This window comes from Rissa tridactyla, chromosome 6 (genome assembly GCF_028500815.1).
Source record: "Rissa tridactyla isolate bRisTri1 chromosome 6, bRisTri1.patW.cur.20221130, whole genome shotgun sequence".
In the NCBI taxonomy this organism is placed as follows: domain Eukaryota; kingdom Metazoa; phylum Chordata; class Aves; order Charadriiformes; family Laridae; genus Rissa; species Rissa tridactyla.
Genome location: NC_071471.1, coordinates 30,313,713 through 30,333,853, shown reverse-complemented (window position 1 = coordinate 30,333,853; position 20,141 = coordinate 30,313,713). Strand labels below are relative to the sequence as shown.

The window sequence follows — 20,141 nt, the reverse complement described above, 5'->3', positions numbered from 1 at the left end:
GGTTAACCCAGCCCATCCCTGCACCCAGGTGCTGCCCTGCCTGGCCCAGCTGCGGGTGCTTCCCAGGGATACAAAGGGGCTGAGGGGGGGTGGGTCAGGGAGAGGCTGCAGGAAAAGCTAGTGGGGTAGAGGGGGATGCTGCTGCTGCCTCCAGGCTTGAAAGGAGGGGGTGGCAGCAGGTCCAGGTAGAAGTGGGGGTGCATGCAGTCATCCCAGAGCCTGTTCCCCAGTTTGGGAGCACGTTGTACTGGACAGTACTGGGAGTTTTCCTGTGGTGAGGCTGTGCCAGCCTGATGACTTTCACCCACTGACTGCCATCCTGCTGGAGGGAGGAACCGGACCGGTTGGATCTGCTGCGCTCGTGAGATGTGGGCTTGGGGTTATCCTCAGTGCTTTCAGGTGGGATGTTTAATCACTCATTCAGGTTTCCTTCTGAGTGTGGAAATCAGGCTGAGTCTCTCCCATCTCTGTCCCTCCACTTAAGGAGAATTATCATCCCTAATCTTCTTCCCTCCCCTGGGTATCCCCAAGGTCTCAGCTAAACGTAGGGTGACTTTGGTACCTTGCTGTGGTCCCCCAGGGTGGGTGTCATCTAGACCTGCCACCCTGCATGTGCCCACTTAACCTGTTGGTGACTGTGTCCCCACCTCTGGCTCCACTCCATCACTGTATATGTCACACCATAATTAAGATGATGTGATTTGGCCCTGTGGTTTCTCGTTTAGCCCCTCCTATGCCACACTGGGTGGGGGTTTGGCAGTATCCCTGGGTATACAGTTACCGTGGGTTTTATGGTGATGGTAGACACAGGGTAGATTTTTCCCTGTGCCCCGTCCTGTGCAAATGTTGCCAAAGAGGGGCCAGTGAGGGCTGCATGGGGGGAGGCAGGGAAGAGGAGGTGGGTGGTGGCGTTGCGGTTTTGGGCCAAGGGAGGTGTGTTGCAGCATGGATGGGTTTGGTGGGGTGGGTGAGCCGTGGGAAGCAGCACTGGCCAAAGGCAGCCTCGTCTCAAAGGGACGATCAGCTGGCCTGAGAAGTGGTGAGCTGACACGCTTGGAGGCCATGGGCAGAGGCAACTCCTGCCTGCCCACCTTGGTGACCTCCCCTCGCTGCTGGAGGGGGTGAGGTGATGCCAACAGCCCTAGGAAACGCAGGCGAGCACTCTACCAAGCCCAGGCCATGGCATTTCTCCCATTTCTCCTCTTGCCCATGCTGGTGTGATATATTCGATCCATCCCAGGGCAGAAATCACATTTCCTGGATGCTTCAGTCTCCCTGGCCTCTGGGGTTGTCCCTTCCCTCTGAACGAAGGAGGCAGGCTGGCTGTGCAATGAGCTGGGAGCTCACCCAGCAGCTCTTCTTATATCCAGCTCCAATTTGCTGGCAGCAAAACACTACAAGTTTCTGAACGGGCTGGGTCCACAATCCTCCCCAGTGGAGTTGGAGCATCTCCTGCGCTCTAGCTCAGCAGCGCTGCTGGCAGCCACCTTGCAAATTGAGGTGCCATTTTCTGCCTGTGCACAGAGTTGAACCCTGCCAGCTCCCCCAATTTGCTAGATGACTTCTTCTCAGCGGGCAGGAGTATTTCAGGTTGTTTGCTCACACTTCCAGTTTTCTTTCCTCCTGGGGGGTCAGGCCCCTTTAATTCATACTAAAGTTGTCGCGTTGGCATCCCTGACAGCTCATGGTGTGCCTTGAGTTTTGATTCTCTCTAGCTGAAGTGCAAACTTTCTGCTGGGAAAAAATGAAAGTGTGTGTATGTGTCTTGCTTCTTCATGTTGAATTTATCATTTGGATGCAGAACAAGTCTGGAAAAGTTCAGCCCTGAGGCTTATCAGTGCCTGGAAAGTGAGGCTTAGAGTAAAAACCTGTCCCAGGACCTGGAGCAGAGCCTGGTACTTCTTGCATAGAGAAGATGCAAGGAGAACATCTTGTCCCATGTCTGGCAGTTGGGCTCTGCGGGCATGTGAAAAAGGCTTTGAATGTGGCGTGTGGGACAGGCAGGTCTGTGTGGAGCTGCCAGCCGGGCAGGGAGGTGCTGGGGCCTCACCGGGCACCCCGAGCCCAGCTCTGCTGGGAGATTCCACCCCTTTACCATCAGCACCAGGGTCATTACTTGGTTGAAATGCTGTGTCTGGGACTGCTGTGATATTTCAGGTGGCAGGGTGCCCATCAAATCAGTGTGACCCTCCCCAAAGCCTTCTCGCCACTCCCCCATGCGACTTTTCCTGTGCCTTGTGAGAGGATGCTGGCAGATATGGGGAGGGCTCCCTGCCCTTCTCCCTGAAGCAGCCCCCCTCTTACCCCCAGCCCTTTTTTCCTCCTAGCGAGCCAATAAAGGTGTGAGCAATCAGTGTAAGATACATCCCTCCCCATGAAGGGGTTCCCTCTTTCTAGCCTATGTCTCTATTTGCTGCCACGTTTGTGTTTCATTGGGAGGATGCTGTAGCTGTTTTGTGGCTTTTTTTATGGTTGGAGGGTTTGATCTTGACTTGGAGAGTGAGTCACTATGTGGCAAATGGGATAACAGAGGCATTATTTCCTTGCCCGGTGTTCTTTGCAAATGAGGTTTTGCAGAGCTTGGGCAGCTGCTCTTCCTTCTAGCTGAAAACCTCTTCCTGATCCCCTTTAAAGGCTTATGAGTCGGGTGCCGAGAGCAGCGTGCAGGCGGGGAATGTGTATCTACCATGGGCTGGGTGGGAGAGCTAATAAAAGTCATGGTAACCAATCCTGGGGGAACCTAGTGGGCACCTTAAATCAACTTGCACGTGCAGAGTGGCCCTGACTCAAGGATGGGCAGGGAGGCTGTCCTGGTGCTGTGCCATGTAGTTACCTGTCTTCGATAACTTGCAAAAGAGGAGGTTTGGCAGGGAATAAATAGAGACCATAAAGTGACTCCTTGATGCTTGGGAAGATGCCCTGGATTTGTGCTCCTTTTAAACGTGCTCCAGAGAAGGTCTTACCATAGCTGTGATCATCCCAAGCTCATTATGGGTTGGCCGGGATATTTTTCAGCTGGTGAAATGCCTCCTGGGGTGTCCCCTGGCTTGGCTGCATTGCTAGGTGAAGGCAGGGCTGGCTTGTCCAGGCGCCGAGCCCCTCCTGTCCACTGAGCGCATCCCAGCCTTTGCCATGGAGCAGCTCTCAGCTGGAACAAGGGACTTCCATCATGGCTTGTTTGCTGCTCCTTGGGCCCACAGAGCACTCTGCCGCAGCCCTGGGACCTGCTGCAGACTGTCTATCGTCCTCCCGAAGCTGGGATTTTCCAGGTTAAGGAAAATTTGGCAGTAGCTGTGCCCTGAGCATGGGGCTGTGGGATGTGAGATCTCACTGCTTGCACCTGCACCTCTCCTCCCCAGGGATGCGGGAAAGGGGTGCAAAATGCCATCTCCATTGCTGCTCCTGGTGTCAGCATCTTCTCTGCCGCCTCTGCCGACCCTGAACGGAGCCATGGGGCAGTGTCAGACAGGAGCTGAAGGAGGTGGCGAGGGGGGAGGGAGGAAAATGGCATGTTATTAGCAAAGCCCTGGCTGACAGACATATCTGCAGCTTGGGGAGAAATAACCTGATGCTTTTTTGATCCTGCGTGATTCATCCTGGCCTCTATAGAAAAACATGGTCTCCAGCCTTGTGCTGGATGGGGGATGCAGCATTGCCCTCATCCTGCTCCATCACTGCACAGGGGGGCACGGCTGAGGCAGCACCCCCAGGCAACTTTGCCTGATGGGGATCTGCAAAAGCCCAGTGCTCCTGCCAGGTGAAAAAGCATTTCAAGTCTCTGCTGGCCCTGATTAGCAAAATTATGGTTGCCACGGAGCCCAAATACCTGTTTAGAGAGCGCCTGCCTTCCGTGTCCCCCCAGCAGGCCTGGGGGACGCATGCCATGGAGCAGAGTCCAATTTTGCTGCTCCTTAGAAAGCTAATTGCTTTTATCCCAGTGAACATTGAAATGGTCCTTTTTTTTTTTTCTTCTTTTTTTTTTTTCCTTTCAGCCCAGTTTTGGGGTGGAGGAGAAATGTCCCTTCTCAGCATTGTCTCAGATGAGTTGTGGGGCTGTGGGTTGCTGCAGGGGGAAACCCTGGACTGGGAGGGGGCTTGTGGGGTGACTGCTGTGAGCAGCACCTTGACCCCCTGTTCCAGGGGTACCAGCCCTGCATCCTACAAGGGTACGGTTAGCTGTCCTGGGCGAGTGAGGGCTCCTTGCTGGCTCCTTTGCCAGGTACCTGCACCCTGGAAAGGGTGATGGCAAGTTATGACCAGCTCAGAAAAGGGGACTTGGAAATCTAAAAAGGGCTGCCACTACTGGGAGAGGTTGTCACCTGCTTTGGCTGCACAAGAGGGTAGAGGGAGGTAGTGATGCTGAGATGAGATTTTTGGGAGTGGGAACGCCTTTTGCGTAGTGGAAAAAGGCCTCTAGAAAGCTAGTGGCTGGAAATGCAGAGTGGTAATGGCCAAAAAAATTACTAGAGGGGGGTGTCCCACACCAGACAAGGTGTGTGGGTGGGCTCTGCCGGGTAAATAACAGCAGTGCTGCTTTGGAACGGCCACCCCCTGACCCGCATTCATCCCCAGCTATGTTACTGTGAAATTACCCAGATCCAGCTCTGTTTGGTGACCTGTGGGTTTGAGTGACCCCTCCCAGATTTGGGGACTGAAACGAGCATCCTCCTGCTCTGTGAGATGCACCCTCTGGACACATCACCGCCAGGTGACCAAAGAGGGGGACCTTTAAGTAGGCAGCTCCCAGGCAGGGAGAGAAGTCCCTCTTGCATCCCTGTGGCCAACAGGTTTGCTTCTCCAAGGGGAGAGGGTTCATTCCTGTCCTGAAAACTTCACAACCCCATTCTGTCTGTGCTGGCTATCCTTGCCTGGGAAGAGTTGCTGCAGCAGTGCCCTGCGGAGGGGCTGCTTGCTTTAGTTGCAGTGAGGGATGCACCCCAAGAGCTCTTGCCCACTGCAGGATGACACAGAGGGGACAAACAACTGTCCCTGCCTCACTTTCCCTCTCAGATGCAGTGTCATGCTGTGACTTGGTGGCTTTTTGTGCTCAAGACCAGAGGGTGTTAATTAAAACTGCAAAGCAGAAGAAAGGGGGGGATGGAGTACAGACAGCCCTGTAAAAGGCTGTGCTGGTCTGTCCTGCAATTACTGGGGGTGATGCGCCCTTGAAAAGAGCCAGGAGTGGATGCACTTGGTTATTCGGGCTGCAGCTCTCAAGCTTCAAAGCTGCCGTTTGTCCTCTCTTTCGGCCTCTTAATTCTCCTGGTGATGCTGCAGAGCTGGCCTTGTTCAACCTCTGTGTGCCAGCCTTAACCCCATGTGGAGGGACCCGGCCATGGGCAGGGACAGCCTCTGCACTGACTGGCTCGCAGGGAGTGATGGATGGGGAGCGGGGAGCAAGAGGAGGCCTGGGGAGATACCTCAGGCTGGGGTTATGTAGGGACCCTCATGGGTGCCCCAGGCTTCCCAGCTTGCTGCTGAAATTTCCATCCCAGAGATGCTCCGGCCATGGAGATGGCTGGTCTGTGTCTGACAGGTCATAGTGAGGAGTGAGTTTCAGTGTGCTGCTGGCCGTCCCTGCCGCAGCCTCCCCAGGCAGGGTTAATATAATAAAGTGCCTGGTAAGGGGAACAGGCTGAAGGGTTGTGCTCCCGTGTGCAGTTTGCCCTCTTTAAGCGGCGGGGGAGCAGTAGTGGGAAAGGGGTTGCCATCTCCTGGTTATTTGGTTTATCAGAAAATTGAAAACCAGAACAGATAGCTCCAAAGTGTTGTCAGGCCTGGGGGTGGGGGTGTAGCTAGGAACAGAGCACTTCTTTTCCAGGCGAAAGAAGTGATGTGCAGTCCCTGAAAGTCCCCAGCTCTTCCAATATCTCCCCAAAGAGATATGACAGCAGGCAGGGTAGGAGCATCTGTTGAGGCCCCAGTTATGGGGGATGCTCCAGCAGGCTGATGGGAATGGTGGAGGAAAAGGGGAGGCAAAGGGAGAAGGACCCCTGCCACACAGGTTTTGGTGTCCTGGCAAAACCGGGCCTGGGAGAGGTGGACCATGGGCGAGCAGGACAGAGAGGTCTGTTGCCACCCAGAAGCCAGGATCTGGCAACTTGGTGGGGACAAATGAACACGTGGTTCAGCTCTGAACTGAGCTGTGTCTGGTTCTTGCTCCTTGCAGACATCCTTACCCATGTGCCTGTTGCCTTCCACTAGGAAAGGAGACTGCAGGGAAACAAGTGTTGAAGTTTAGGAAGAGCTCAGCAGCTTCTCCATAGCTCTGCTCCAACACAAGCAACCTTCAAGCAGATGTCCTCTCACAGATGTCCCTGCAGGGACAAAGACGCAGGTGCGGAGCTCAGGGGGGTCCCCAGGGACTGCCCTGCAGCAAAGCCTGGGCAGGCGCGAGGAATGGGACAGGGAATGGGAGGCATTGTGGCCACATGCAGGGAACAGCCTCTGCCCCATGGATGGGGGAGATGGCCCTGCCATGGTGCACAGAGCCTGGAGAGCAGCTGGGGCTGTGCTGGGAGCCGGCTGCGCGTGCTCAGCAGGGCAGCCAGAAAGCAGGAGAGGCAGATGAGGGATGGAAGGAAGAGAAAAAGGATGGAGAATGAGAGAGAGAGAGAGAGACGTTTCCGGGAATGCTTCATCCCCTGATGCAATCCTTCAAGTGGGCTTTTGCTCAGGTTCCTGGTGCCTCAGTGGCACAGCACAACCTGCCTCTGCACCGGCACGGATCTGACCCCTGCCTCGGGCATGCCCTGGGGGAAAAGCAGCCTGTGCACAATCTGGAGGCAGGGACAGAAATCTGTGCCCGTCAGCTACCATTTCTGGCTCTGCCACCCAGGCGCTGTGGCCTGACACGTGCCAGCTCCTCAGCACCATCACCCACCCCAGCGTCTGCTGAGCCAGCCCCCCTGAGCCCCTGCCAGCGTCGCCCGGCTGCTGTCCCTGCTGTCACCAGCCCTGTGACATAAACCCCTGGGTTTTAGCAGGTCTCCATCCCCAGAGGGGATGAGGTTTCTTTGCCTTCGTCACTCCCATAGGAGTGGGCAGCACCTCTTCTCCCTCCCAGTTTCACACACTATTTCCAGCTTGTTGGGTTTTTTCCCTTGTAATGCCTTGTTTACACCCATTTACCCTCCAGCCCTTTGGCTTCAGTAGCTCCTCTCCTCTGCTGTGAGAGATGATGTCCTGAGGAAAGTCACGTCTCACGCCAGCCCTGGACCTTTCCTGCCCTCTGCGCGTCCCCTCTGCCAGCTCTGCTCTGTTTGCTGCTGGGAGCAGAGGCAGAGCCAGCTTAGGGCCACCAAGTTGACCCAGAGCTTTGCTGGTCTTGTCCTGTCATCCCTCGTCTGGTATGAAATTTCTTTGAGCAAAAGCATTGAGCTCTGCTACAGACCCAGACTCCTGGCCCTTCAGGGCTGGCACCAGCGTGCAGTGCCACAGCAACGGCTCCACTGGTGTCCCCGTGGCCTTCCTCCCCCTCCCATCATTGTCACCCGGCAGGGACAGAGCTGGGCACAGATCCACCACTCCAGCGCAGCGGGCCACAGGCCAGGGAGGCCATGGGCTGGTTTTGCCTTTGCTGCCAGCCCGTGCAGAGGCACAGGGTGTGCAGAAGCCAGGCCAGGCGCTCCCAAGGCTTTTAGGATCTTTGTGTCCTACTAAATGGGGGAGGAAAAATGTCTGCGGGGCTTTGGGGGATCAGCTCCCACCATGTGTGCACCACTTCCTTGGGCTGGTCTGAGCTCACTGTCCCCACCTGCCACCTCTCTGTCCTCTGTTGCTCTCCTTTGGCTTTATTTTGCCAGTCAGCAGGGAAATGGGGTGTCAAGTCCCCTCCAGAGTGAAGCTGGTGCCCTGCAGCCCAAGGGTGCTCTGGGGCACTGTGCCAGGTTGTGTGGTCCACATGGGTGGTTCCTGAGCTGGGGCTGTGCTGGGTGGTCCTGGGGACGTTTGTGCCCAACCACTTGCTGCCAACCGTCTCTGTTTGCAACCAGACTCTGTTTGCTCCCCTCTGCAATAGCGGTGGTGAGGCAGAGCGCTCCGGCAGACATGGAGCCTCTGGGGGAAATTTGATGCCTCAGTTTCCCCTTCGGCTGCAGGGCAGGAGGTGAGTGGCGCTGCTCCTGACTGCTGTGTGCTCTGGCATCAGGAGAGGGATTAGGGGGTGCAGAACCCCAGCTAGGGGCAGTGCCCTGATGCTGGAGGCCAACAGATCCAGGCAGCTCCTCCTGGCCTGGCTGCAGTCTCTGGGCTCAACGGTGCAGTGAGCTGTGCTGGGGCTCAGCCCGGGTGGGAGCAGGGGGCTGGACCCAGGTCTCTCCAGGCTCCTTTTCCAAGATCCCTGTCCCGCCTGCTCGAAACCAGCCCCGCTGGAGACTTTTCCAGCTCTATCCCATCCAGCTCAGCCAAACACCACTGCGCACGGTGAGGATGGTGCCGGGACAGCCTGAATCAAGGAGGGTCCCCGGGATGCCACAGCCCTTCAAGGTGTCATCCCTGGAGTGGGGGGGAACACCGGGTCCCCCTGGGCCCTGCCACCCTGGGAGGGGATGAAGGGAGCGATGCGTGTACCTGTGCCCACGGGTGCCTGCCCGGCCCGCGGGGGGGGTGTGCAGTGCCCTCTGCCGCCGCACGGAGCGATGCGCAGCCACCTTCCCCGTGGTGTCACCCTCTTACCCCGACTCCCCCGCCGCAGCCCGCCACCTCCGGGGGTCGGGGGCGGGCAGGGGATCCCCCGCCCCGCTCCTCCGCCGGCAGGGGCGGGCCGGGACGGCGAGGAGGGGCCGGCGGCGGGATGCGGGCGGGGGCGGGGGGGCGGTCTTGGGCTCCTCCGGCTGCAGGCTGGGCTCGGACCGGTAAAGCAGGTGTGGGAGGAGAGGGGAGCCGCGGGTGGAGCGGGGACGCGCAGTCCCGCCACGCGTCCGTGGGGCGCGGGGACGCGTGAGTGTGCGTGTGTGTGCGCGCGTGTGTGTTTGTGTACGGCCACGTGTAAGCGCATGTTTGCGTGCGTGTGTGTGCTTGTATTTGTGTGCATGTATGTGTATGTGCGTGTGTGCGTGCATTCACGCACAGCTACAGAGCAGCAGCGTTGCCCCGCGACCCCGGGGGGGCTTATCAGCAGCACGGGGTGCCAGCACAGAGGACAGGCAGGGGCGCAGACAGACAGACAGACAGACAACGGACACAGGGAGGGAGCAGACCCCGGCGTGGGGCGAGGGGTGACGCTGCGAGCACAGCGACTCCCTCGCACCGAAGTGTGACGGGAGCCACCTGCTCCGCGGGGGAGAGATTTGGGTGACCCAGGGGTTGCACATCTGGAAGCGGGGAGACCCCAGGAAGCTTCTGGGTACGTCTGCAGCTCCCCTGGATCAGCCTGGATAACCGGGCTCTGCGCGGACCCCCGCGCCTGGCAGTGTCGGGACGGCAGCGGAGCTGATCGATGGCTTACTCACCACGGAGGCCACGCAAATGGCAAATCCCGGCGTTGCGAAGGCTGCTGGTGAGGCTGGAGGCAGCCGCGCCGCCCTCCCCCGGGACTCTCTTAGAGTCGATGGAGTTTATTACTTTAACGTTATTTCCTCTTTCTTTCTGAAGAGCATCTTTTCGGCAGTGCTGCTTTGCAAACGAGGAGCAAGCCACAGGCAGGGGTAGGGTCTCAGCACCGGGCTTTGCTTGCCCAGCGGTGGGAGAGGAAGCCCCTGGCACCCCCCTGGTTCGTCTGCCAGCCTCTCTGCTGACAGAGGACGAGGGGGAGAAGGTGGATAAGTGCAGGTGGCTTCTCCGAGATGAGCTCCAAGGAGAGAGCAGCGGCAGGATTTCATTAGCCTGCCTCTTAAGGCAGTGAAGTCTCCATCCCCTCCCACGCTCCCTCCCCATCCTGACCGTGTCCGGCGCAGGGGCGGTGGGACCTCAGCCTTCATTTGGAGCTTCCCAACAAGCCGTAAGTCCTTCTTGGGTTGGAAAATCAATTTTTCCTCTGGCTGTTTTATGGTCGCCCCATCAGCCCCTCTGCACAGCCGGTAGAGTTGGAGCTGGAATTGATTTTTGGGGTTGGCTTTGGGGATCTACCCTGCTTTGCTTCAGGAGCAGGGAGAGGGGACAGCCTTGTTGAGATCCCCCCGATGACGGGGCAAAGGGACCAAGGTGGGCTGGGGAGCTGCCAGGGTTGTTTCTGGAGGGGAAATGGGGCGGGGAGTGATTGAGAACCCTGGAGGGAGGTTTTGGGGAGACTTTGGGTGGTTTCGCAAAGGAAAGGTTGTGGCAGGAGTGGGGCAAGGGTGCAGAGCCGCAGTGATCAGCAGCATCCTGGCACCCTGACACCAACGGGGAGAGGGGCAGAGGGAGCGGGGACAGCAGAGGTGTTGGGAAAGCATCCGCAAAACTCCCTATCTTTCTGCAGCCATGTATCCCTACATCAACTGCTCTGGACCTGAGTTCCCCCTGTCCCAGCGAGACTTTCCTGTGGAGCCCATCAGCCCCAACCTCTGCAACAGGACTCACCCAGAGACCTTGTTCGACCCCAAGGATGCCAACCTGACGGAGGAGCAGCTGCGGGATAAGTACCTGGGACCTCGACGGTCTAGCTTCTTTGTTCCTGTCTGTGTCATCTACCTGCTGATCTTTGCGGTGGGAGCCGTGGGCAACGCGCTCACCTGCATCGTCATCCTCCGGCACCGGTTCATGAGGACACCCACCAACTACTACCTGTTCAGCCTGGCCGTCTCCGACCTGCTGGTGCTGCTGCTGGGGATGCCGCTGGAGCTGTACGACATGTGGAGCAACTACCCCTTCCTGCTGGGTGCCAGCGGCTGCTATTTCAAGACATTGCTCTTTGAGGCCGTCTGCTTCGCCTCCATCCTCAACGTCACGGCCCTGAGCGTGGAGCGCTACATCGCCGTGGTGCACCCGCTCAAGGCTAAGTACGTGGTGACCAGGAATCATGCCAAGAGGGTCATCGTCACCATCTGGGTCTTGTCGGTCATCTGCTCCATTCCCAACACTAGCCTCCACGGGCTGCAGCCTCTCTACGTGCCCGGCCGAGGACGGGTGCCCGATTCGGAGATCTGCACCCTGGTGAAGCCACGCTTGACCTACAACCTCATCATCCAGATCACCACCATCGTCTTCTTTTTCTTGCCCATGGGGACCATCAGTGTCCTCTACCTGCTCATTGGCCTGCAGCTCAAGAAAGAAAAGATGCTGGAGGCCTTGGGAGCCAAATCTGGCGGCGGCCGCGACTGCCACAACACCCGGGGGCAGAAGAAAGTCAAGAGGAGGCAGGTCACGAAGATGCTGTGTGAGTCTGATGCTGGGGATGGGTGGAGCCAGGGGGTATCTCCCAGGGCTGTGTTTGGAGGGTGCTGGGGGGAAACTGAGGCATGGCCAGTCCAGAGGACTGAGGCTGGGTTGTCCCGGGGAAGGCTGTGGGGCTGGATCACGGGGTGTCGGGGGAAAGGTAGATCTGGTGGCACCGATCCGACAGGGGGGATTGCTTGTGTCCACTCCCTCCCGGCTGCAAGACCTCCCCTCCTCCAGGAAAGCCCGGGGTGGGAAAGGATGGGATGAGGCAACCTGCTTCCCATCCCCCTGCCCAAACCTCATGTGTGTGTTGGTGGTAGTGGTGGGATTTCCCAGAGAGGGACTGGTTCCTACCCAGCCCCGCAGCCGCTGCGACCGTCCCAGGGCACTGAGGCACTGACCCAAGGCTGGACTGGAGCATCCCTCCATCCCACCACTCTATGCTTTTGCTCCACAGCCCCGTCCCTGCAGCCTCTGGCCCCCTGCCTGGCAGCAGGAGCTGGCTGCCCTTGGGTAGCTGTCTCTCCCCGGCATGCTGACCTCCGCGTGCTCCCAGCCCCGTGACGGCACAGTGATGGCGGGTTGCCCAGCCCAGTCCATCGGCGGGGCCAGGACTGCTTCTCCATCCTGTCCCAGTCAAGTGGTAACTCCGCTTCCCCCGGCACCCGGACGGGAACAAAGGGGGAACCTGTCCCGATGTGCCATGGGGATACAGCATGGCACAGGTATGGCAGGGCAGGGGACCCCAGGACCACCTGTACACCCTCCCTTTCCTTTCCATTGGCAGAGCTGGCTTATAAAAAAAACCCCAAACCCCAGAGCACAAGGAAGGGGTGCAAATAGCTCTTGCTCCTTGGACTTTGCTGGCAATGGTGGCGGGGTGCTCAGAGGCTGGATGCCTTGCAGGGGCGTCCCCCAGCGTGCTGCACGATGATGGGGAATGGAGACACATGGCGCAGCAGTGCCTGGAGCAGCCCTGGCAGGCGATGGAGGGAGGGAGATCCTGTCCAGACCTCCAGCCCCTCCATGGCAAGTCAAAAAGGCACTGGGTTGGGCCTTCCTCTCTCCCTTTTCCTCTCTCCCACGCTTTTTTGGGTGTTCTTTGCCGCTGAAGCTGAAATGGGGCAGTGCTTGGCCAGGGACTGGAGGTCCCCGGGAGGGTGAGCCCTGTCTAACACCAGCTCCTCGTCTCCCCCTGCAGTTGTGCTGGTGGTGGTGTTCGGGATCTGCTGGGCCCCCTTCCACACCGACCGCCTCGTCTGGAGCTTCGTCTCCACCTGGACCAGCCATATGCTCCACATGTTCCAGTACGTCCACATCATCTCAGGCGTCTTCTTCTACCTGAGCTCAGCTGCCAACCCCATCCTCTACAACATGATGTCCACCCGCTTCCGGGAGATGTTCAAGGAGGTGATGTGCCATCCCGGCCACCGCCCGCCACGGTCACGGAAATACTCCCCCAGTGTCACCCACACCACCACACGCAGCACCGAGTGTGAGCCCATGCCCGGCACCAATGGGCTGCCCCTCTCTGACGCCGAGGAGTACGAGCTGGAGGAGGTGGAGGGGAGCCAGGCCGTCATGCACACAACATCCCTCTGCTGATGAGTAGGAGGATGCAGGGGGATCAGGACCAGCTTTCCCCACCACCAGCATCCATCTGACTGTGGCACCCATCCCGTGGTGAGGAGCAGGGCAGGAGCGATGGAGGGGTCCCCGCCTCTCTGTGCCATCCTGCTGGGATGTGAAGGCTGGTTTTCTCAGCAGTGCTGCTCCGGGGACATGGAGGTGGTGGCCATGCTGTGCCCTGGATGCGTTGCACCTGCTGCGCTCGGCACTGGGGCTGGCCAGTCAGGACATCCCTTGTGGTGTGGGAACAGCTGGCTTCTACACCAGGGGTAGGGCAGCAATCCCCAAAACCGCCCCATCCCTGCAGCCCAGCGGGTTAAGCCTGCGGGTGAGGGTGTTGGGGGTGTCAGGCACTCTGGGCTGTTTCGGGATACCGTGCTGGATGGGTGCCCTGAGGGGTGCTCGCACCTGGGCTGAGAACCATGGGAGCAGGAGAGTTCTGCACAAGATGGAGGGGAGAAAAAAAGGTCAGTTGGTGCCTTCTCCCTCGAGACCACCCCATGGTCCTCTGGCACCGATGTGCCCCTGATTTTCTTGCACGTCCTTTTGGTGGTGCCAGCTGGTGTCTGGCTACAGGGTACCGGTACGGCTCTGTGCTCCCAGCCTTCCTCCTGCTTCAGCCCACCAAGGGCAAGGGAAGGAGCACAGCTGCTCCCTCCACAGAGGGGGAAATATGGGACAACGGGAGCCCCAGGTTGCCTGCAGCACTGAGGCACAACTCTGCGCCTTCCCCATGCCCTGCTCTCCACCCTCCAACATGCATCTGGCGGGTGCCACCCTCCTCTTCCTCAGCCTGCCATGGTCCCCTGCACCCCCGGGGAATGAATGCAGGGAGCCTTCCTCCATCCCTGCCCTGCATGGGCCGAGCCTCAGTGAGAATTAAAAAAAAAACATTGTTGGCCTGATTTGTGCCCTGGTTGCGTCCCCCAGGACCCAGCTCTGCTCCCAGTGTGGGACTGAACGGGCAGGCCGTGTGCCAGGGTGATGGGCACCAGGGGGTCCCACCAGCTCTGCCTGCGGGCTCTGCTGGGTCCGGGCGGGCTCAGGGCATAGCATGGAAGGTGTGAGCGGGATGCACGCACCCTTCCCGGTCTCCGGGATGCTTGGGCTGAGCTGGAGCTGGGGCCAGCACGGAGTGGGAGCTGCCTCCGGAGCGGTGGCAATCAATCTGTCCCCAGACGTGGCTCAGGAAATGTCACGAAAATGCCAGGGAACACGGGCTGGCTGGTCGCACTCCCCCAGGCTGGAAGGACCCATCGATTTACTGTCTGAGATCGATGCTGCTGACTTCGAGGCGTACGCTGGGTCCGCTCGCAGGATGAAATATTGAGGCTCCGAAATGCCACCCGAGGGGCTGTCTGAGGGGCTGTCCGAGCAGCTTGAGCTCTTGGCTCGCATGACTTCCCCAGCTCCGGTTCCCTCCCAGCTAGCCGGGGAGGCTTCCTTGGCTCAGCGTCCCGTGGCCATGCCTCTGGGCAGCGTGGCTGTGCCAGCGGGGCTCGCCTGCAGACCCGAGCAGGAATACCAGAGGAGAGAGCCCCAGTCAGGGCTCTGGCAGGGGCATCACTGCCTGCTGCTGCTCTGCTTCCAGCCCCTCTGAAGCGCATCACACGGGGCCGCAGCCAGGCCAGCCACCAAGAAGGGGCAGGATTTGGGGCTTGCAAACTCCCTCCTGCCCCCATCAACCTGGTTCCCGGCTCGGGGGCAGCACAGCTGGCTCTCCTCCCGCACTCCCCATCCCCACAACAGGGTCTGCTGCGGGCAAAGCCCTTCCTCAGCCCTTGTGGGGTGCTGCTGGGTGAGGATGGGCAGAGGGCTGCAGTAACTTTGCACTTTAGGGTCCTGCTGGCTGCCCACAGCCTGTCTCCAGAGGATGTCAGCGTGGCCAAGGGCATCAAGATCCATCCATTTCCTTCCCTCCCTGGCTCCCATCGCTCATGGTCCTGGCAGGGGCCAGCACCCTGGCAGCCGTGCAGGACCCCTCGTCACTGCTGTGTGGGTGGATGTGACTGATGCCTCCTTGATAGCCATTATTTCCCCATCTCACTTCACCCGGCCGCTTCCCAGCTGCAAATCTCCAGGGAATGGCTTTTTAATAGGCAGTCGATAGCGTTTTATTATGCAGTGACGGCTGCCTGCATGGAGCTTCGGGGTCCCTTGTGCTGCGAGTCGGGAGGACGCGTTCCCTTGCTCGTGGGCAGCCGAGCTGTGCAAGGGGACAGCCGTGGCCGCTGTGGCTCAAGCTCCAGAGGACAGTGTGTGTCAGCCTGGGTATTTTTTTGGGGGGTCCTGTGGCTCAGCACAACTGGAATGAAGTTCAGCGCATCCAGAAAGATGGGGTGCTGGCTCTGCCTTTATCCAGCCTTGCGGCCCCAACTCCCCTGCCATCCCCTGGTCTGGGACGTTCCATCCTCGGCTACCCTAAATTCCCCTCTGAGATGCGGGAGGCCCCAGTGTGTCAGGCAGCAATGCTGGGGGCTGCCCCACCGCCCACCCCCCCATGCACAGCTGGGCCAGGGATCACCCCGAAAAGCATCCCAAAGGCTTGCCAAAGCACAGCTGGTGGCACCTCCTGGGTGGAGATGTGAGGGCAAACTTTGGTCCCCTGGCAGGGGTTTTGTGATAGTGTGTGGGGACAACCCCAAGTCCCTGATTCCGCATGCCAGCCAGCCTGACGAGAGATGCTGCAATCAAAGGCTCCCGGGCAAGTCCTTTAATCCCATAATTAATTTTAGTAAAAGCTTCAGTCAGGGCATGAAACCTAATAAAAAAGGAACTGGTCTCCTGGGAGAGAATGGTTCCATGGAGAGGGTTTTGCACCTCTCCATTAATGGGAAGACAGTGGCTGCCGGCTCCTGCCCACCTCGGGCTTGCTGCAGCCCCCCGGAGGGGAATTATGGAGCCTGTTTGCTCCAAGGGTGATGCTTCCCACTGCCCTGTGCCCTCGGTGTCAGCCTGGTCCCCTGCCACCTTGCCGGTATAAATTAGAGTGATTATTCCTGCCAGGGAGGTGGTATAGAAGCAAAGAGCCCTGCCGGGGGGAGGCAGCAGAAGGCAGCGATGGGATGAGTTGCTCCCACTGCTCCCATCCATGTAACTGGTCAGGGCGAGAGGCCGGTGCTTCAGGATGGCTGTGGCGGAAGGAGGATCCCAAAACGCCGCCTGGGAGTTCTCACCAACTAAATGATCCTTTCAGGACCCAAAGGAGCCCGAAGAAGACAGAGCAGAGGGACGTTGCGGGGGCGGGAGCTGGCGAGAGTGTGCAGATGCTGTTGCTCCGGGTCTTTGCTGGGAGCTGGGGGAAGCACCTCTCTGTCCCTGCAAAGGGAGCACATGGCCAGGTTGGACTCCATGCCACCGTGACCTCTCCAAATGCTTTCTTTCCAAAGAGCCGTTCCCCAGAAGTTGGCCGTCTGTCCTCCCAGATTTACGGCAGCGTCTGTCCAAAGGCCAGTTCCTGCCTATCCACCCACTTCCAGCCCCAGGGGATCCCTCCTGCCCCCCGCTCCTGCTCAGCACCCCCACGGTGAGCACCCGTCCCTCCTCCATCGCCTCCAGCCCCGCTCCCAGGAGGTTCCCTCTCTCCCAACAGCTTGTGGAGCTGTTTTCCCCTTGCGCTGCCGAGCGCCCTGAGTGACACAGTATCTCTGGAGCTTCCAATAAAAAGATTTATCACCGTAGCTTTGGGGATTAAAAAGTAATCCATCTATGAGGCTGCCCCAGCCTTGTAAGGCTTTTTTTTTGTGCTGTGGTTGTTTGCAACAGGCATGGGGTGTTTTTCTTTTTTTTCCTTTACGGAGCCAAACTCAAGTATCAGAGTGATTGCCTTGTATATTTGGAGCCATGATAGATGGCTCCAGAGAGCGCCAGCGGATTTTTTGCTGCGGCCCCCCCCTCTTCAATAAGCCAAGGGAAGGGTTGTTTTTCGCTCCCTTCGCACCGCCACGGTATGGGGAAAACTCACACAGTGTGAATTTGGCAAAGCCCTCGCGTGCCTGGGAGCGAGCGGTCCCTGGTTGGGGCCGGGTGGTGGGGCAGATTCGGGCTGCCCAGCCGTGGATAGGACACAGCAGCCTTTCCCACCGAGATCCCAGCCTTTGAGAGGAGAGCAGGGAAGCAGGAAAATGTAAAGGCCAGGAAACCGCAGGGATGTGCTGGGTTTGAGCTCGGCAATTATTTAGGCTGCTTTTTGAACCATATTTCAATATATTTCTCTCAATCCAGGATAGTGGTGGTGGTGAAAAGCTAATACCTAGTGCCCACAGATGGGTGATGGGCAGCATAGAGGTAGGCAGGAGGGCAAACGGGCAGGTGGGGGAAATATAATATATGTAGGGTTTGATTCTGCTCCTCAGGGACAGTTTTTAGCCCCACAGCAAGGGCAGCCCATCTTCCCACCCGGCTCCTTGGCTGGCCCCTCGCACAGGAACCAGTTTTCCAGGCCGACGTGCGCTGCGGTAGGGCCGGGAAGCGGCAGCATGGGAAGCACATCCCACCCCAAGGGCCCTGGATGGAGGAGCTCAGCCGCAGCTCCAGATGCTCGGGCTGACTCACGGCTGCATTGCGGTGTGACTGTCACCTGCGCTGGGGATGGTTTTCTCCACGTCACAGCAAACCCGGCAGCCCTGGAGGGGACAGGCCATGTGCAGGGAGGGGATGGGCTCCCCGTACCCCACCTCTCCCCACTTAGGGCCCGCAGGGAGGGGACACGCTGGGGCTAGACGGGCAAAGGGCATTTCTGGGAGACAAGGGTCTGTGTGTAGTTTAAGGACCTCCCTGTCTGAAATCCCACCACCCTCATGGCAGAGTGATGGGAAGGACAGAGGTGGGACACACAGTGACCTTCCCCACAGCCTAGCAGCAACGCAGAGGGACGATTTCAGGGGCAAAGTGACCCCTTAAAGCCACCAGGCACCTCGACAAGCGCCACCTGGGGCAGGGTTAAAACCCCACCACAATGGGTTAGCAGAAACAGACTGTCTGATGAGCCCACGCCTTCGCCTGTCGCGACGTGTTGTTGCTAAAGATGCCAGAATTAATGTCAGAGGAGCCTGCGTGATGCTCAATTTGGTTCATGGGGACGCTTTGGTTAAGAAATTAAAGTGACGCATAATTAGCACGGCAGTAAGCGGATTAAAGCTGGCTGGATAGCAGAGCTCCGGGGCAAGCGGGGACTGCTAACCACCGGCTGCAATTGCCAGCGAGGCTGGGGAGGGATCGGGCTCAGCCCAAGGCCCCCGCATTGTCCCTGAGCATCATCCCTGAGCAGGTTCCCTGGGCTTGGGGAATGCAAGTGGAGGACCTCAAGACTGACCTGGAAGACCTCAAGACTGACCTGGAGGACAACAGTTTGCAAAGAACTTCCCCACAGCCCGCAGAAGCCGCGCGTGGGGTCCCCAGCAGACACCTCCCAGGGGTCTGCCCTGGTCCCCTGTCCGGGATGTGGAGGATAAGGGGGCACCAGCTCTCCGATCCTCATTGGGGTGGGACAGATTCCAGCATGAAGAGGAAAGCTGAGATGCTCAGACTGGAAGAAGTTAACTTTTATCTATTTTTATGTATATTTAGGACCAGCAAAACGTGAGCACAAGTTCCCAAGGGTGGTGGTGGAGTCCCTCGAGGGGTAATGCCTCCCCACAGATCAGGTGCTTTTTCTATAAGGTCAGCTCCTCTTCAAATGTGGTTTTGAGGATATTTGCTTCTGCTAAGGACTTGGTCTGCATTACAGCACTAGGAAGGGAACGACAGCCCTTGCTCCTCCACTCCACTGTGCCCAGATGGCATCTTCCTCTCCCTCCCGACACCCAAAGCACCCGGCGGTACCTGGGCTGACCCCCTCCAAAATGAGTTTGTAGTGAAAGCAAGTAAAAACCCCAAAACGTGGACCCACACTCAGGACTGGACCCCAGCTGTCTCTGCTGCAACGTTGTTATAGCAGCAGACTTTAATTACAGGGGTTTATCGCTCTTTGTGCTTATCACAGCAGCCAGGGCGAGTTTGCTGTCTCCGTTTGGGACTATTTAATGTGACACATTGGACAAAGCTGTCTGAGAGGCATCTGGAAACCAAACACATCTTTCTTGTTATCTTTCCTGGGCAGGTAGAGCGACTGTCTTGTTTTAATGACCATTAAAGTGATGCTGAGACCAAGCGAGAGACATCCCCTCCTGCCCCCAGGGCTCACATCATGCACAGGATGGTCCCAGCTGGTCCTGAGGCTAAAAGCCTGGCCAAAAGCTTTATTTCACACAGCCTGGGGCTGCCAGGAGGGGAGGACACATGTCCCCAGGAGGTATTTGGCAGAGATGGGATGCAGCGGCTTCCCCAGGCAAGCCCCTCTCTGTGTCCTGGCAGGCAGGTGCCTGCAGGCACGGGAGCTGCCAACAGGCAACAGAAAATAAAGACACAGAAATAAATCTGCTTTTCCTCAGCTCCTGTGCCTGACCTCTGCAGGGGCAGCCGATAAAAACCCTTTGCTGCTTGACATTTGTGCAGGCTTGGAAAGAAGCTCAGCAGCACTGCCCACCTTCATCCCCCAGCCAGGGGATGCTCCTGGGAGGGAGGAATCCCTGGGGGGCTGCAGGCTTATGGCAAGTGTTGGACAAGGTCCTGCTTTCCTCAGGCTTGTTGGACCAAGTTGCTTTTGAGCAACTTTCACCCCAGAAAGCATCCTGTCTCTCTCTTGGCTGGGCCAGACCCCACGACCCACCGGCCCTCTCCCACGGCAGTGGCCTCAGCTCACACACGGGTGTCCCCTCCCTGGCAAGACCCCACTGTGGCAGGAACCTGCTTTTCAGTGTCCTGCTTGCAGGGAGAAATGTCAGCCCTGACCCCACTTCTCCCTTCCTAGCATCTTCCTAGCATGCACATGCACCCACACCCAGCTGGGTTTAATGCCTTTTAATTTCTCATCCCATGCTCAGAACAGCTGGGATCAATTCACTGCTGCTGTCACCAGAAAGAAATCAAGTTAATGACAAGAAAGTCATTATAATTTAGGAGACTCATCCAGCCTCACTGCTGTATTAATGAGAAACAGAGGAAGGTATTGGTGCTGCCTGCCCTGCTCTTCTCTCCCACACCTATAGCTCTTCACCATCCTGGGAACCCATTAGCAATCCCAGGGTCAAGCTGCCTTTTTCCAGGCACCACCTTGTGTTCGCACTGTGGTCTGGGCCCCTCTGTTTAAGAGCTCTTTGCTCATCCTGGTGTTT

At 58.3% G+C, this 20,141-nt stretch overlaps 1 protein-coding gene across 1 annotated transcript; it reads left to right on the top strand.

Annotated features, from left to right (window-relative positions):
• The first annotated feature begins 366 nt into the window (after positions 1-366).
• Positions 367-12,903, top strand: NMUR1 (neuromedin U receptor 1). Its single transcript, XM_054205389.1, has 5 exons — positions 367-399; positions 581-668; positions 8,100-8,107; positions 10,333-11,296; positions 12,500-12,903. Exons 1-5 carry the CDS (start codon positions 367-369, stop codon positions 12,901-12,903), a joined length of 1,497 nt encoding a protein of 498 aa, XP_054061364.1.
• Positions 12,904-20,141: the final 7,238 nt, after the last annotated feature.

Coding starts and splice junctions, on each gene's coding strand:
- NMUR1 (XM_054205389.1), top strand. CDS start 367: ATGTGGGCTTGGGGTTATCCTCAGTGCTTTCAG. Junction 400..580: donor GTTATCCTCAGTGCTTTCAG/GTGGGATGTTTA, acceptor GTGGTCCCCCAG/GGTGGGTGTCATCTAGACCT. Junction 11,297..12,499: donor GCAGGTCACGAAGATGCTGT/GTGAGTCTGATG, acceptor CTCCCCCTGCAG/TTGTGCTGGTGGTGGTGTTC.